The sequence below is a fragment of the Salmo salar genome, chromosome ssa14, assembly GCF_905237065.1.
Source record: "Salmo salar chromosome ssa14, Ssal_v3.1, whole genome shotgun sequence".
Classification (NCBI taxonomy): domain Eukaryota; kingdom Metazoa; phylum Chordata; class Actinopteri; order Salmoniformes; family Salmonidae; genus Salmo; species Salmo salar.
Genome location: NC_059455.1, coordinates 1,979,097 through 1,996,830, shown reverse-complemented (window position 1 = coordinate 1,996,830; position 17,734 = coordinate 1,979,097). Strand labels below are relative to the sequence as shown.

The window sequence follows — 17,734 nt, the reverse complement described above, 5'->3', positions numbered from 1 at the left end:
CTCTCAGGACCTCAGACCGAGGAGAAGGTTCACCTTCCAACAGGACAACGACCCTAAGCACACAGGCAAGACAATGCAGGAGTGGCTTCGGGACAAGTCTCTGAATGTCCTTGCGTGGTCCAGCCAGAGCCCGGACTTAAACCTGATCAAACATCTCTGGAGAGACCTGAAAATAGCTGTGTAGCAACACTCCCCCATCCAACCTGACAGAGCTTGAGAGGATCTGCAGAGAAGAATGGGACAAACTCCCCAAATACAGGTGTTCCAAGCTTGTAGCATCATATGCAAGAAGACAAGGCTGTAATCACTGCCAAAGGTGCTTCAAAAAAGTCCTAAGTATAGGGTCTGAATACTAAAGTAAATGTAATATCAGTTTTTTTATTTGTATAAGGACACTGTGCCTTACTGTGTGTAGATGGAGTATAAGAACACTGTACCTTACTGTGTGTGTAGATGGAGTATTTTGAAAAATATACTTAATTGTTTGAAACCTGAACGTTTTAATACATATTATGAGGCATGCCTTACCTTGCTTCAAAGTAACCTATTAGATCTCCTCTATTTCTACATTTCTAAAGGATATTTTCATCTCTGTCACATGAAACCGCTCACATTTGCAATGCACTTTTGACAATGGTGTTTTCCCACTAATAGCATTATGGAACAAATGTAGCCTACTGCCTTGTGCGCATTGCTGCGCTCATAATGTGAAGAAATAATAGTTTAGAAACATTTTAAGCTAAACGTTCTGATCGGTTGCATCAGACTCAATGCTTTAAAAAATTATGTTGCCTAGGCCTACCAGTTCTAATAATTTGGGATCGTCCCACAACTGTCCCAGAGTCTGTTTGGAATAGGCCATTTATTTCTCGACAAGCTGACCAATGGAATAGGTAGCCTAAACTTTTCTACTATAGTAGATTGACATAGTTTAGTGATTTTGCGGTTCGTTACTCGTCTTGTTGGCTGAGGAAAAGTACATGTGGACAGTTATTCTAACATGTTCAAAGTGCACATCAGAATTCGATAAAAGGACTGCACATTTTTGCATCCTGGACTTGAATGTTCTGTTAATATCAATTATCATATTCTAAATGTGATTTCTGTCATTCTGAGCACCGTGGGTGGATGCCCTAACCAGGTTATACACCCAATGCATATGGGTCTGGTAAATTTGTCAAATGTCCGGTAAATTAAAATGCTGCCTGTCAAATATCCAGCACCACATTTTCCTACAGGAAACCCTGCTCTGTGGGAGTAGATGGAGTAAGTGTTTATGGACACCATACCTTACTGTGGGAGTAGATGGAGTAAGTGTTTATGGACACCATACCTTACTGTGGGAGTAGATGGAGTAAGTGTTTATGGACACCATACCTTACTGTGGGAGTAGATGGAGTAAATGTTTATGGACACCATACCTTACTGTGTGCGTAGATGGCGGAACCCAGTAGTTTCCAGGTGCCTCCACGGCGGTCCATGCGGAGCATGCGCAGAATCTGCAGGAAGCGCAGACTGCGCAGAGACGTGGCAAGCACATTGCCTTGGTTACGCACAGCAACCACCGGAACCGAGGCAATCAGCACAAAAATATCTACCAGAGAGAAAATGAAAAGACAAAACATCCAAAATTAGATTAAATTCATAAACCAATTGTCAATTTGTATAACATCGGGACGGTTTCCCAGACACAGATTAAGCCTAGTGGAGAAACTCTATTGAACATGCTTTTTAGTTTAGAACTAGGCTTAATCTGTGTCTGGGAAACCAGCCCACAGTTGTATATTTAACTGATAAGTCTACAATATCAACCAGATGTAAAGAATTCTGTGAGAGGATGATTGTGTTTTGAAAAGTTCTGGGTCGTATTCATTAGGGTTCATTAGAGAAACCAGCCCATAGATGTTTATTTAACTGATAAGTCTACAATATCAACCAGATGTAAAGAATTCTGTGAGAGGATGATTGTGTTTTGAAAAGTTCTGGGTCGTATTCATTAGGGTTCATTAGAGAAACCAGCCCATAGATGTTTATTTAACTGATAAGTCTACAATATCAACCAGATGTAAAGAATTCTGTGAGAGGATGATTGTGTTTTGAAAAGTTCTGGGTCGTATTCATTAGGGTTCATTAGGGAAACCAGCCCATAGATGTTTATTTAACTGATAAGTCTACAATATCAACCAGATGTAAAGAATTCTGTGTGAGAGGATGATTGTTTTCTGAAAAGTCATGGGTCATGTTCATTAGGGCACGCAACAGCAGAAAATGTTGTAAAACCTTTTGCATTTGAGCATTTGTTATTGGACAAGTCCACGTAGTCCCAGCCAGGTAGTCCCTGTTCCAGTCCATTTTTCTTCCTTTTGGTGCCTAATGAACACAACTCTGGATGTAGTGCCGACAGGTTGCTCTGGGTTAGTCCTTATTTGACAGGGAATATCTGTATTTACCATTTAAAGACATGGCTGTGTAGTAGTATATTTTAGTAATTAGCTAAAGGGCTTACTACACTGTATGTCGGGTTCAGTCTTGTACGATTATGACATGTCATATCTTACAGTATATGCGAGTAAAGTGAGTTCGTCAAAACTGAAAGCATGCAACCTAGAAACAGTTTTCAAATCCAAACTTTATATGTCCGAACTTGGCTTATTCGCTGTGGTAGAACGTTTATTTTGTTTGGCGATTTTGTGCACGTATCAAAATCCCATCAGGTAGCCTGATTTCAGATGTGTCATGTAAACAAGATTATTAGGGAAACTGTTATTTTTGCAAAGCATGTAAACATTTAAATCAAACTATTATATTCATCTGACTGTGCATACTCAGTGCCGGCCATGTTCCTACTGGTCAGTCACAGGGATCGGTTCGTAACACTAGCCACACTGCATGATAATGGCTCAATATTTCTGACACTGTCAGAACTTTGTCGGAGCCTACAACTGCACGTAGTGGTGCTTAATTGGCAGACCTAAACCCTGTCACACTGAACGAGCCAAGATATCCGACAATCGTTTACGACCTAAGAATTTGCCCACAAGGAAATTTGTCTGGGACGGCAAAATCGTAGCATAAGACGGCTAAAATTGTACAGTCTATGCGGGCCTTAAGGGATTTTGTAACAGTATTTTAAATTCGATTGAGTGTATATGCATTTTGTACTTAACATTTTCAGATATGGCCCTGACTAATAATGAATAATAAATAATAGTAGTAAATAGTAATTATAATTACGTGCACTGCAAATAATCATAAAGCCTAAAAATGACACACATGCTAAATCTGTTTCTTTGGATGAAGATACTGCTGCGCTCTTAATATGGCTGTGTACTGGTAAAACCAAAAAGTATTCTGTACTTCCTCCATCTTACCTAAAATACATAATGGCTTGCGGGCGAATTTGAGCCGCCCCCTCCATCCTTTGTATCTGGAGCAACAGCCTGCCGACCATATTCTCAACCCAAACTCTGTTCCGAAGACAAATATGGTGGATGTTTCCTAAGAAAGTCAAACAAGACAAATAGAATACCTTCAGTAAACATTTCACATCAAATGTTGCTATTATTATGCATTAAATTCATTAGTAAATATTTTTGCAATTGGACCCAATATTAAAATGTGATGTATGTATTTCAATATTGGACTTTTGTGCATTTATTTACAAGATAAATCTTAAAACTTACCAATATAACAAGCCAATGGCCGGAGGCCTTTTCGTGTTCTTTGAAAGTTGTTAGTATGGCCAATATCAAACATCCCAGCACAATCAAAAATCTGCAAAGACAGAAAACTAGAATAGTTCACAATAGATTCAGGAGATTGTATGGCCAGCCATTTGACACCAAAGGTAGCCCATATGCTGTAATAAGAAAGTATGCTTCATTAGTAAATGGAATTGTATTTTTATTAACAATAATTGTCTACAGTGAACTCAATTTGAGACTGTATTTCGTCCGACCTTTTTGCCATTTTGTAATCACAAAGCCATGCCACTAGGGGGACTTAAGTCCTTTCTAATGTGTGGGTTTACAGAAATCTCTGCTTTATATATCCCCTAAATAAACACAATTCATAGAGTGGAGAGGTTCCTGGAACCTCAAAAACACCACATTTGACAACAAAATGTCAATTTTATCTAAAATGTTTTAAACAATTGGTGGCTCAGTGAGGGGTTAGAAGTTGTCACTCCCGGATGCCTGCTAACAGGATATGGTCTACAGAGTACAGGCCATGTGCCAAACAGAGCCATCAATCAGGTAAGTGCCCGAGCCCCTAATGGCACCCTATTGCCTATGTAGTGCACTACTTTTGGCCAGGGCTCTACAAGCAAATAGGGTGCCATTTGGGACGCATTCACTGTGTACAGTTCTAGCTACCTCAAGTCAGGAAGTGTTGCTACGGTAGCCCCCAGTGTTTCTCTATCAATTACCAGGGGAACCAATTCAGGAGGTGCACATTCAAGCCCAGCGCTAAAACACTTGTTTCAACTGATCAACTAGTTCTAACCCAGTACTAACAAGCTCAGTACTAACACACCTGTTTCAACTGATCAACTAGTTCTAACCCAGTACTAACAAGCCCAGTACTAACATACCTGTTTCAACTGATCGTGTTCAAGCCCAGTACTAACACACCTGTTACAACTGATCAACTAGTTCTAGCCCAGTACTAACAAGCCCAGTACTAACACACCTGTTTCAACTGATCAACTAGTTCTAGCCCAGTACTAACACACCTGTTTCAACTGAACAACTAGTTCTAGCCCAGTACTAACACACCTGTTTCAACTGAACAACTAGTTCTAGCCCAGTACTAACAAGTCCAGTACTAAGACATGTTTCAACTGATCACCTAGTTCTAACCCAGTACTAATCAAGCCCAGTACTAACACACCTGTTTCAACTGATCAACTAGTTCTAGCCCAGTACTAACACACCTGTTCCAACTGATCGAGTTCAAGCCCAGTACTAACACACCTGTTTCAACTGATCAACTAGTTCTAACCCAGTACTAACAAGCCCAGTATGAACACACCTGTTACAACTGATCAACTAGTTCTAGCCCAGTACTAACACACTTGTTCCAACTGATCAACTAGTTCTAGCCCAGTACTAACACACCCGTTTCAACTGATCAACTAGTTCTAGCCCAGTACTAACAACCCAGTACTAACACACCTGTTTCAACTGATCAACTAGTTCTAGCCCAGTACTAACAAGCCCAGTATGAACACACCTGTTACAACTGATCAACTAGTTCTAGACCAGTACTAAAACAATTGTTCCAACTGATCAACTAGTTCTAGCCCAGTAATAACACACATGTTTAAACTGATCAACTAGTTCTAACCCAGTACTAACAAGCCCAGTATGAACACACCTGTTACAACTGATCAACTAGTTCTAGCCCAGTACTAACACACTTGTTCCAACTGATCAACTAGTTCTAGCCCAGTACTAACACACCTGTTTCAACTGATCAACTAGTCCTAGCCCAGTACTAACAACCCAGTACTAACACACCTGTTTCAACTGATCAACTAGTTCTAGCCCAGTACTAACAAGCCCAGTACTAACACACTTGTTTCAACTGATCAACTAGTTCTAGCCCAGTACTAACACACCTGTTTCAACTGAACAACTAGTTCTAGCCCAGTACTAACACACCTGTTTCAACTGAACAACTAGTTCTAGCCCAGTACTAACAAGCCCAGTACTAACACAACTGTTTCAACTGATCAACTGGTTCTAGCCCAGTACTAACACACCTGTTTCAACTGATCAACTAGTTCTAGCCCAGTACTAACAAGCCCAGTACTAAGACACATGTTTCAACTGATCACCTAGTTCTAACCCAGTACTAAACTAACAAGCCCAGTACTAACACACCTGTTTCAACTGATCAACTAGTTCTAGCCCAGTACTAACACACCTGTTCCAACTGATCGTGTTCAAGCCCAGTACTAACACACCTGTTTCAACTGATCAACTAGTTCTAGCCCAGTACTAACACACCTGTTCCAACTGATCACCTAGTTCTAACCCAGTACTAACAAGCCCAATACTAACACACCTGTTACAACAGATCACCTAGTTCTAGCCCAGTACTAACAAGCCCAGTACTAACACACCTGTTTCAACTGATCAACTAGTTCTAACAAGCCCAGTACTAACACACCTGTTACAACTGATCACCTAGTTCTAGCCCAGTGCTAACAAGCCCAGTACTAACACACCTGTTTCAACTGATCAACTAGTTCTAACAAGCCCAGTACTAACACACCTGTTTCAACTGATCAACTAGTTCTAGCCCAGAACTAACAAGCCTGTTTAAACTGATCAACTAGTTCTAACCCAGTACTAACAAGTCCAGTACTAACACACCTGTTTCAACTGATCAACTAGTTCTAGCCCAGTACTAACAAGTCCAGTACTAACACACCTGTTTCAACTGATCACCTAGTTCTAGCCCAGTATTAACACACCTGTTTCAACTGATCAACTAGTTCTAGCCCAGTACTAAAACACCTGTTACAACTGATCAACTAGTTCTAGCCCAGTACTAAGAAGCCCAGTACTAAAACACCTGTTACAACTGATCAACTAGTTCTAGCCCAGTACTAACAAGCCCAGTACTAACACACCTGTTTCAACTGATCAACTGGTTCTAGCCCAGTACTAAAACACCTGTTACAACTGATCTTGTTCAAGCCCAGTACTAACACACCTGTTTCAACTGATCAACTAGTTCTAACCCAGTACTAACAAGCCCAGTACTAACACACCTGTTACAACTGATCAACTAGTTCTAGCCCAGTACTAACACACCTGTTTCAACTGATGAACTAGTTCTTGCCCAGTACTAACACACCTGTTTCAACTGATCAACTAGTTCTAGCCCAGTACTAACACACCTGTTTCAACTGATGAACTAGTTCTTGCCCAGTACTAACACACCTGTTTCAACTGATCAACTAGTTCTTGCCCAGTACTAACAAGCCCAGTACTAACACACCTGTTTCAACTGATCAACTGGTTCTATCCCAGTAGTAACACACCTGTTACAACTGATCAACTAGTTCTAGCCCAGTACTAACAAGCCCAGTACTAACACACCTGTTTCAACTGATCGTGTTCTAGCCCAGTACTAACACACCTGTTTCAACTGATCGTGTTCTAGCCCAGCACTAACACACCTCGATTCAACTAAATTAATAATCACCAAACCCAAGGTTAGTTAAATCAGGTGTGAGATAGTGCTGGGGAGGGGCCAGCTGAGTATAAGACTGTATCATCTGCATATAAATGGATGAGAGAGCTTCCTACTGCCTGAGCTATGTTGTTGATGTAAATTGAGACGAGCGTGTGGCCTAGGATCGAGCCTTGGGGTACACCCTTGGTGACAGGCAGTGGCTGAGACAGCCGATGTGCTGACTTTATACACTGCACTCTTCGAGAGAGGTAGTTAGCAAACCAGGCCAAAGACCCCTCAGACACACCAATACTCCTTAGCAGGCCCACAAGAATGGAATGGTCTACTGAAAATAATCATGGCCTCTAAACCTTCAAGCTGCATACTGGACCCTATTCCAACTAAACTACTGAAAGAGCTGCTTCCTGTGCTTGGCCCTCCTATGTTGAACATAATAAACGGCTCTCTATCCACCGGATGTGTACCAAAGTCACTAAAAGTGGCAGTAATAAAGTCTTTCTTGAAAAAGACAAACCTTGACCCAGAAAATATTTAAACAATCGGCCTAAATCAAATCTCCCATTCCTCTCAAAACATTTTTGATAAAGCTGTTGTGCAGCAACTCACTGCCTTCCTGAAGACAATGTATACGAAACGCTTCAGTCTGGTTTTAGACCCCATCATAGCACTGAGACTGCACTTGTGAAGGTGGTAAATTACATTTTAATGACGTCAGACCGAGGCTCTGCATCTGTCCTCGTGCTCCTAGACCTTAGTGCCGCTTTTGATACCATCGATCACCACATTCTTTTGGAGAGATTGGAAACCCAAATTGGTCTATACGGACAAGTTCTGGCCTGGTTTAGATCTGATCTGTCGGAAAGATATCAGTTTGTCTCTGTGGATGGTTTGTCCTCTGACAAATCAACTGTACATTTCGGTGATACTGAAGGTTCCGTTTTAGGACCACTATTGTTTTCACTATATACAGTCGGGCAAAAAAGTATTCAGTTAGCCACCAATTGTGCAAGTTCTCCCACTTAAAAAGATGAGAGAGCCTGTAATTTTCATCATAGGTACACTTCAACTATGACAGACAAAATGAGGAAAAAAAATCCAGAAAATCACATTGTAGGATTTTTTATGAATTTATTTGCAAATTATATACAGCTACCTTGAATCTTTGTACGTCACACAGACAGGAATAAACATCTCTCCGGGAAGAAGAAGGGCGGAAGTGTATGTTTCATGACTAACGACTCATCGTGTAATAGTAACAACATACAGGAACTCAAGTCCTTTTGTTCACCTGACCTAGAATTCCTCACAGTCAAATGCCGACCGTATTATCTCCCAAGAGAATTCTCCTTGGTTGTCACAGCGGTGTATATCCGCCCTCAAGCCGATAACACGACGGCCCTCGTGTGAAGGAACTTCACTGGACTTAATGCGAACTGGAAACCATATATCCTGAGGCTGCATTTATTGTAGCTGGGGATTTTAACAAAGCAAATTTGAGAACAAGGCTACCTAAATTCTGTCAGCATATCGACTGTAGTACTCGCTCTGGAAAAACTCTGGATCACTACTACTCTAACTTCCGCGATGCATACAAGGCCCTCCCCCTCCCTCGTTTTGGCAAATCTGACCACAACTCATTTTGCTCAAACAGCATGCACCCGTGTTAACTATTCAACGCTGATCTGACCAATTGGAATCCACGCTCCAAGATTGTTTTGATCACGTGGACTGGGACATGTTCCGGGTAGCCTCAGATAATAATATCAACGTATACGCTGATTCGATGAGTGACTTTATAAGGAAGTGCATAGGAGATGTTGTACCCACTGTGACTATTATAACCTACCCTAACCAGAAACCGTGGATAGATAGCGGCATTGGCGCAAAACTGAAAGCGCAAACCACCGCATTTAACCATGGAAAGGTGACTGGGATTATGGCCAAATACAAACCGTGTAGTTATTCCCTCCGCAAGGCAAACAAACAAGCGAAAGAAAACAAAAAAATTGAAAAACCTTGTTGTTAATATTATTGCACCCATTGACTTCAAGCGAAGAGGTGGTGCCATCTAATCGAGCTAAATGAGGCATATGAGCAGTCGGATGCTAAGAGGTGATAGCATCAAGACTCATAGAGACAAAGTGGAGTCACAATTCAACGACTCAGACATGAGACTTATGTGGGAGGGTCTACAGACAATCGCAGACTATAAAAAGAAAACCAGCCACGTCAGACACCAACGTCTTGCTTCCAGACAAACTAAACACTTTCTTTGCCCGCTTTGAGGATAATACAGTGCCATCGATGCGGCCCGCTACCAAGGACTGTGGGCTCTCCTTCTCCGTGGCTGACATGAGTAAAACGTTTAAACGTGTTAACCCTCGCAAGGCTGCCGGCCCAGACAGCATCCCTAGCTGCGTCCTCAGAGCATGCGCAGACCATCTAGCTGGTGTGTTTACAGACATATTAAATTTCTCCCTATCCTAGTCTGCTGTCCCCACATGCATCAAGATGGCCACCATTGTTCTGTACCCAAGAAGGCAAAGGTAACTGAACTAAATGACTATCGCCCCGTAGCACTCACTTCTGTCATCATGAAGTGCTTTGAGAGGCTAGTCAAGGATCATATCACCTCCACCTTACCTGTCACCCTAGACCCACTTAAATTTGCACATCGCCCCAATAGGTCCACAGACGATGCAATTGCTATAACACTGCCCTATCCCATCTGGACAAGAGGAATACCTATGTAAGAATACTGTTCATTGACTATAGCTCAGCATTCAACACCATAGTTACCTCCAAGCTCATCATTAAGCTAGAGGCCCTGGGTCTCAACCCTACCCTGTGCAATTGGGTCCTGGACTTCCTGACGGGCCTCCCCCAGGTGATGAAGGTAGGAGACAACATCTCCACTTCGCTGATCCTCAACACTGGGGCCCCACAAGGGTGCATGCTAAGTCCCCACCTGTACTCCCATGACTGCGTGGCAATGTACACATCTAACTCCATCATCAAGTTTGCAGACGACACAACAGTAGCAGGCTTGATTACCAACAACGACGAGACAGCCTACAGGGAGGAGGTGAGGGCACTCGGAATGTGGTGTCAGGAAAATAACCTGTCACTCACTGTCAACAAAACAAAGGAGATGATCATGGACTTCAGGAAACAGCAGAAGGAGCACCCCCCTATCCACATCGACGGGACAGCAGTGGAGAAGGTGGAAAGTTAAGTTCCTCGGCGTATACATCACGGACAAACTGAAATGGTCCACCGACACAAACAGGGTGGTGAAGAAGGCGCAACAGCTTCTCTTCAACCTCAGGAGGCTGAAGAAATTTGGCTTGTCACCTAAAACCCTCAAACTTTTACAGATGCACAATTGAGAGCATCCTGTCGGGCATCCTGTGCAGTCTGCACAATGCATCACCGGGGTCAAATTACCCGCCCTCCGGGACACCTACACCACCCGATGTCACAGGAAGGCCAAAAGATCATCAAGGACAACAACCACCCAAGCCACTGCCTGTTCACCACGCTATCATCCAGAAGGCGAGGTCAGTACAGGTGCATCAAAGCTGGGACCGAGAGACTGAAAAATAGCTTCTATCTCAAGGCCATCAGACTGTTAAACAGGCATCACTAACACAGAGGCTGCTGCCTACATACAAACTTGAAATCATTGGCCACTTTAATAAATGGACCACTAGTCACTTTAATAATGTTTACATATCTTGCATTACTCATCTCATTTGTATCTACTCTATTTTATACCATCTCACCTATGCTGCTCTGTCATTGCTCATCCATATACTTATATGTATATATTCTTATTCCATTCCTTTACTTAGACTTGTGTGTATTAGGTAGTTGTTGTGGAATTGTTAGATTACATGTTAGATATTGCTGCACTGTCAGAACTAGAAGCACAAGCATTTCGCTACATTCGCAATAACATCTGCTAACCATGTGTATGTGACCAATACAATTTGATCTGATTTGACAAGCCAGGGCAGACGGTGAACAGATTGCCAGGTGGAATCCAAGCAGCAGTGCAGCAAGCAACGGGAGTAGGTGTCACACCCTAAATGACCTAACGTAAAGTCCACTTGAGTGACAGAAGACTGAGCCAATCACTGCGCAACGCTCCATATTCTCTGCTGGCTTTCCCCACCACCACAGAAAGCACTGAGCTAGACAAACACCTGCATTTTGGAGCTGCCTTACTCAAGAAACCAAAAAAGAGACCATGTTTGTATGCGGTTTTATTCATTCAATTTACATTTTAGTCATTTAGCAGACGCTCTTATCCAGAGCGACTTACAGTAGTGAATGCATACATTTCATACATTTTTTTTCGTACTGGTCCCCCGTGGGAATCCAACCCACAACCCTGGCGTTGCAAATACCATGCTCTTGTAACCGATGTGAAATGGCTAGTTAGTTAGCGGTGGTGCGCGCTAATAGCGTTTCAATCGGTGACGTCACTCGCTCTGAGACTTGAAGTAGGGTTGCCCCTTGCGTTGCAAGGGCCGCGGCTTTTGTGGCGCGATGGATAACGATGCTTCGTGGGGTGTCAGTTGTTGATGTGTGCAAGGGTCCCTGGTTCGAGCCCAGGTTGGGGCGAAGAGAGGGACGGAACCTACACTGTTACATTGATGCTGTTGACCCGGATCGTTGGTTGCTGCGGAAAAGGAGGAGGTCAAAGGGGGGGTGAGTGTAACCGATGTGAAATGGCTAGTTAGTTGGCGGTGGTGCGCGCTAATAGCGTTTCAATCGGTGACGTCACTCGCTCTGAGACTTGAAGTAGGGTTGCCCCTTGCGTTGCAAGGGCCGCGGCTTTTGTGGCGCGATGGGTAACGATGCTTCGTGGGGTGTCAGTTGTTGATGTGTGCAAGGGTCCCTGGTTCGAGCCCAGGTTGGGGCGAAGAGAGGGACGGAACCTACACTGTTACACTCTACCAACTGAGCCACAGAGGATTCAATGATATATATTATTTTTACATTGTTTGCAAACTGATATGTGACACGTATTAATGCCAAAATAACATGCAAAACAGGCAAGCCCACCTGCCCTAAATGACAGGTCGCCACTGTGCAGAACATTGTCCCAAAACAGCCCTTGCAGGTCTGAAAGGACTGGATAGATATGAGCAAAATAACAATAGGTTGTTTATTTATATGTAGTGTACTGTACCGGCAAGAACCATCATTACAGCTCCCTTCCTGGCATGAAAAAAAATGTTTCACTTATTCTCATTATATTCTGCCTTCTGCACTAGAATTTCCTAGACAGCTCAGTCATACGTGACCTTAGTTCACCAGACTATACTCATTTTAATTTAATTCACTGTGCAGTTAACAAGCTGTAAAATGGCTGTGATATAATCCTTGTTTCAGCTATTGCTTGACTGCAAAGCATGTTTTCTCTTTCACTTAACTCAGTCATTTACTTTAAGATAACAATGCAACAAAATGGTACATGTAAATGGGAGTTGTTGGGAGAGTAACACTTGATAATCTACAGTACCCGTCAAAAGTTTGGACACACCTTTACTGATTCAAGTGTTTTTCATTATTTTTACTGTTTTCTACATTGTAGAAGAATATTGAAGACATCAACATTAAGAAATAACACATATGGAATCATGTAGTAACCAAAAAAGTGTTAAACAAATCAAAATATATTTTTCATCATTCAAAGTAGCCATCCCTTGAAGACACCTTTGCACACTCTTGGCATTCTCTCAACCAGCTTCACCTGGAATGCTTTTCCAACAGTCTTGAAGGTGTTCCCACATATGCTGAGCACTTGTTGGCTGCTTTTCCTTCAACTCATCCCAAACCATCTCAATTGGGTTGAGGTTGGGTGATTGTGGGGGCCAGGTCATATGATGCAGCAATCCGTCACTCTCCTTATTGGTCAAATTGCCCTTACACTACCCGGAGGTGTGTTGGGTCATTGTCCCATTGAAAAACAAATGATAGTCTCACTAAGCACAAACCAGATGGGATGGCGTATCGCTGTGGTAGCCATGCTGGTTAAGTATGTCTTGAATTCTAAACAAATCAATCCCCAGCAAAGAACACCCACACCATCACACCTCCTCCTCCATGCTTCAGGGTGGGAAACACACATGCAGAGATTCCCGTTCACCAATTCTGCAGCTCACAAAGAAACAGTGGATGGAACCAAAAATCTCAAACCAAAGGACAGATTTCCACCAGTCTAAAGTCCATTGCTCGTGTTTCTTTGCCCAAGCAAGTCTCTTCTTATTATTGGTGTCCTTTAGTAGTGGTTTCTATGCAGGAATTCAATCATGAAGGCCTAAATCACAAAGTCTCCTCTGAACAAATCAAATCAAACTGTGTCACATGCGCCAAGAACAACTAGTGTAGGCCTTATTGTGAAATGCTTACTGACAAGCCCTTAACCAACATTGCAGTTCATGAAGAATTAAGACAATATTTACCAAATAAACTAAAGTAAAAAATGATAAAAAGTAACACAATAAAATAACAATAACAAGGTTTTATACAGGGGGTACCGGTACCGAGTCAGTGTGTGGAGGTACAGGTTAGTTGAGGTAATTCAGTCTTATGGCTTGGGGTAGAAGCTGTTGAGGAGCCTTTTGGTCCTAGACTTGGTACTCCGGTACTGCTTGCCGTGCAGTAGCAGAAAAAACTGTCTATGACTTGGGTGACTGGAGTCTCTGACGATTTTATGGGCTTTCTTCTGACACCGCCTATTATATATGTCCTCAGTTGGTAGAGCATGGTGTTTGCAACGCCAGCATGGTGTGTGCAACGCCAGGGTTGTGGGCTCGATTCCCACGGGGCCAGTACAAAAAAAAAAAAAAATGCATGAAATGAAATGTATGCATTCACTACTGTAAGTCGCTCTGGATAAGAGTGTCTGCTAAATGACTAAAATGTAAATGTAGATGGCAGGAAGCTTGGCCCCAGTGATGTACTGGGCCCTACGCACTACCCTCTGTAGTGCCTTATGGTCAGATGCCGAACAGTTTCCATACCAGGCAGTAATGCAACCGGTCAGGATGATCTCGATGGTGCAGCTGTAGAACTTTTTGAGGATCTGGGGACCCATGCCAAATCCTTTCAGTCTCCTGAGGGAGAAAGGGTTTTGTTGTGCCCTCTTCACGACTGTCTTGGTGTGTTTGGACCATGATAGTTCGTTGGTGATGTGGACACCAAGGAACTTGAAACTCTCGACCTGCTTCACTAGAGCCCTGTCGATGTTAAGGGGGGCCTGTTTGGCCAGCCTTTTCCTGTAGTCCATGATCAGCTCCTCTCCCTCAGCACCACACTGCCAGTTCTCTGACCTCCTCCCAATAGGCTGTCTCGTCATTCTCGGTGATCAGGCCTACCACTGGTGTGTCATCAGCAAACGTAATGATGGTGTTGGAGTCATGTTTGGCCACGCAGTCGTGGGTGATAAGGATCAAGATGGCAGAAGTGTTGTTGCGTACTCTTATCACCTGTGGGTGGCCCGTCAGGAAGTCCAAGATCCAGTTGCAGAGGGAGGTGTTTAGTCCCAGGGTCCTTAGCTTTGTGATGAGGTTCGTGGGCACTACGGAGTTCAACGCTGAGCTGTAGTCAATGAACAGCACTCTCACATAGGTGTTCCTTTTGTCCAGGTGAGAAAGGGCAGTGTGGAGTGCGATTGAGATTGCGTCATCTGTGGATCTGTTGGGGTGGTATGCGAATTGGAGTGGGTCTAGGGTATCCGGGAGGATGCTTATGATGTGAGCCATGACCAGCCTTTCAAAGCACTTCATGGCCACCAACGTGAGTGCTACGGGGCGGTAATCATTTAGGCAGCTTACCTTTGCATTATTGGGCACAGGAACTACGGTGGTCTGCTTGAAACATGTAGGTATTACAGACTCAGTCAGGGAGAGATTGAAAATGTCAGTGAAGACACTTGCAAGTTGGTCCGCGCATGCTTTGAGTACATGTCCTGGTAATCCATCTGGCCCAGCGGATTTGTGAATGTTGACCTGTTTAACCTCTCTAGGGTAGGGGGCAGTATTTTCACGGCCGGATGAAAAACGTACCCAAATTAAACGGCCTACTACTCGGGCCCAGGAACTAGAATATGCATATTATTAGTATATTATTAGTATATGCATATTATTTGGTAAGAAAACACTCTGAGGTTTCTAAAACTGTTTGAATGAGGTCTGTGAGTATAACAGAACTCATATGGCAGGCAAAACCCTGAGAAAAATCTAACCGGGAAGTGAGAATTCTGGTGCTTGTTGTCCTTTCAAGTCCTTGCCTTTCTAACAGACAGTGAGTTAGGATTCATTTTGCACTTCCTAAGGCTTCCACTAGATGTCAACAGTCTTTAGAGAGTTGTTTGAGTCGTCTATGATGAACAGAGACCGAATGAAAAGGCTGAGAACTTGGTGACCCCGGGAATGAGACGCGCATGCACGCGAGAGGTAGCTCCACGTTCCAAAACGTTTTTTTTCAAGACACTGGTTACATCCGGTTGGAATATTACTGAATCTTCACGTTCTAAAGGCACCTAAATATTGATGCTTTACAACGTTTGACATGTTTGAACGAATGTAAATAGATTTTTTTTCAACTTTTCTTCGTGACATTTTCCTTGCGAACAACAAGGAGCTATTTGGACATAAATTATGGAGTATATCGAACAAAACAACATTTATTGTGGACCTGGGATTCGTGGAAGTGCCTTCTGATGAAGATTACTAAAGGTAAGCGAATATTTCTATTTGTTTTATTTATGCTTTTAGATGACTCAAAAATGGCGGCAATCTGTATTGCTTGATGTCTTTTTCTGAGCGCAGTACTCAGATTATTGCAAAGTGTGCTTTCCATGTAAAGTTATTTTGAAATCGGACAACGTGGTTGGATTCAGGAGATGTTTATCTATAGTTCTTTGAATAACAATTTAATATTTTATCAAGGTTTATGAATAGTATTTTTGTAAACCGGTGTGCTGATTCACCGGCAGTTTTGGAGGCAAAATATTTTCTGAACGTCACGAGCCATTGTAAAATGCTGTTTTTGGATATAAATATGAACTTGATCGAACAAAAAAAAGCATGTATTGTGTAACATGATGTTCTAGGAGTGTCATCTGATGAAGATCATCAAAGGTTAGTGCTGCATTTAGCTGTGTTTTGGGTATTTGTGATGCATGCTAGTTGCTTGGAAATGGCTGTGTGTTTTTTTTGTGTCTATGTACTCTCCTAACATAATCTAATGTTTTGCTTTCGCTGTAAAGCCTTTTTGAAATCGGACAACGTGGTTTGATTCAGGAGAAGTGTATCTATAAAATGGTGTAAAATAGTCCTATGTTTGAGAACTCTGAATTATGACATTTTGTGGTTTTAAATTTGACGCTCTGATTTGTCACTGGCTGTTGAATAGTGTGAGACGATTTCGTCCCACCTCCCCTAGAGAGGTTAAAGGTCTTGCTCACATCGGCTACCGAGAGTGTTATCACACAGTCATCATGAACAGCTGGTGCTCTCATGCATGATTCAGTGTTGCTTGGCTCAAAGTGAGCATAAAAGGCATTTAGCTCATCTGGTAGGCTCGCGTTAATGAGCAGCTGGCGTCTGGGTTTCCCTTTGTAGTCTGTAATAGTTTTCAAGCCCTGCCACATCCGACGTGCGTCAGAGCCGGTGTTGTAGGATTCAATCTTAATCCTGTATTGACGCTTTGCTTGTTTGATGGTTCGTCTGAGGGCACAGCACGATTTCTTATAAGCGTCCGGATTAGTGTCCCGCTCCTTGAAAGCGGCAGCTCTAGCCTTTAGCTCGATGCGGATGTTGCCTGTAATCCATGGCTTCTGGTTAGGATATGTACGTATGGTCACTGTGTGGATGACGTAGTCAATGCACTTATTGATGAAGCCGATGACTGAGGTGGTGTCCTCATCAATGCCATCCTATGAATCCCGGAACACATTCCAGTCTCTGCTAGCAAAACAGTCCTGAAGAGTAGCATCTGCGTCATCTAAACACTTCCGTATTGAGCGAGTCACTGGTACTTCCTGCTTTAGTTTTTACTTGTAAGCAGGAATCATGAGGATAGAATTATGGTCAGATTTGCCAAATGGAGGGCGGGGGAGAGCTTTGTATGCATCTCTGTGTGTGGAGTAAAGGTAGTCTAGAGTATTTTTTCCTCTGGATGCACATGTGACATGCTGGTAGAAATGAGGTAAAACTGATATAAGTTTGCCAGCATTAAAGTCCCCGGCCACTAGGAGCACCGCTTCTGGATGAGCATTTTCTTGTTTGCTTATGGCCTTATGGAGTTGGTTGAGTGCGGTCTTAGTGCCAGCATCAGTCTGTGGTGGTAAATAGACAGCTATGAATAATATAGATGAGAACTCTCTTGGTAGATAGTGCGTTCTACAGCTTATCATAAGGTACTCTACCTCAGGCGAGCAATACCTTGAGACTTCTCTAATGCTAGACATCGCGCACCAGCTGTTCTTGACAAAAAGACACAC

At 42.9% G+C, this 17,734-nt stretch overlaps 1 protein-coding gene across 1 annotated transcript in view; it reads right to left on the bottom strand.

Annotated features, from left to right (window-relative positions):
• Nucleotides 1-17,734, bottom strand: part of kcnq3 (potassium voltage-gated channel, KQT-like subfamily, member 3) — a 170,884-nt gene that overhangs the window by 41,742 nt on the left and 111,408 nt on the right. Inside the window, exons 3-5 of the mRNA XM_045693793.1 lie at nucleotides 3,684-3,774; nucleotides 3,372-3,498; nucleotides 1,422-1,594 (exon numbers count right to left, since the gene is read on the bottom strand). Of these exons, the coding sequence (XP_045549749.1) occupies nucleotides 1,422-1,594; nucleotides 3,372-3,498; nucleotides 3,684-3,774 (391 nt within the window). The remainder of the gene's footprint in view (nucleotides 1-1,421; nucleotides 1,595-3,371; nucleotides 3,499-3,683; nucleotides 3,775-17,734) is intronic.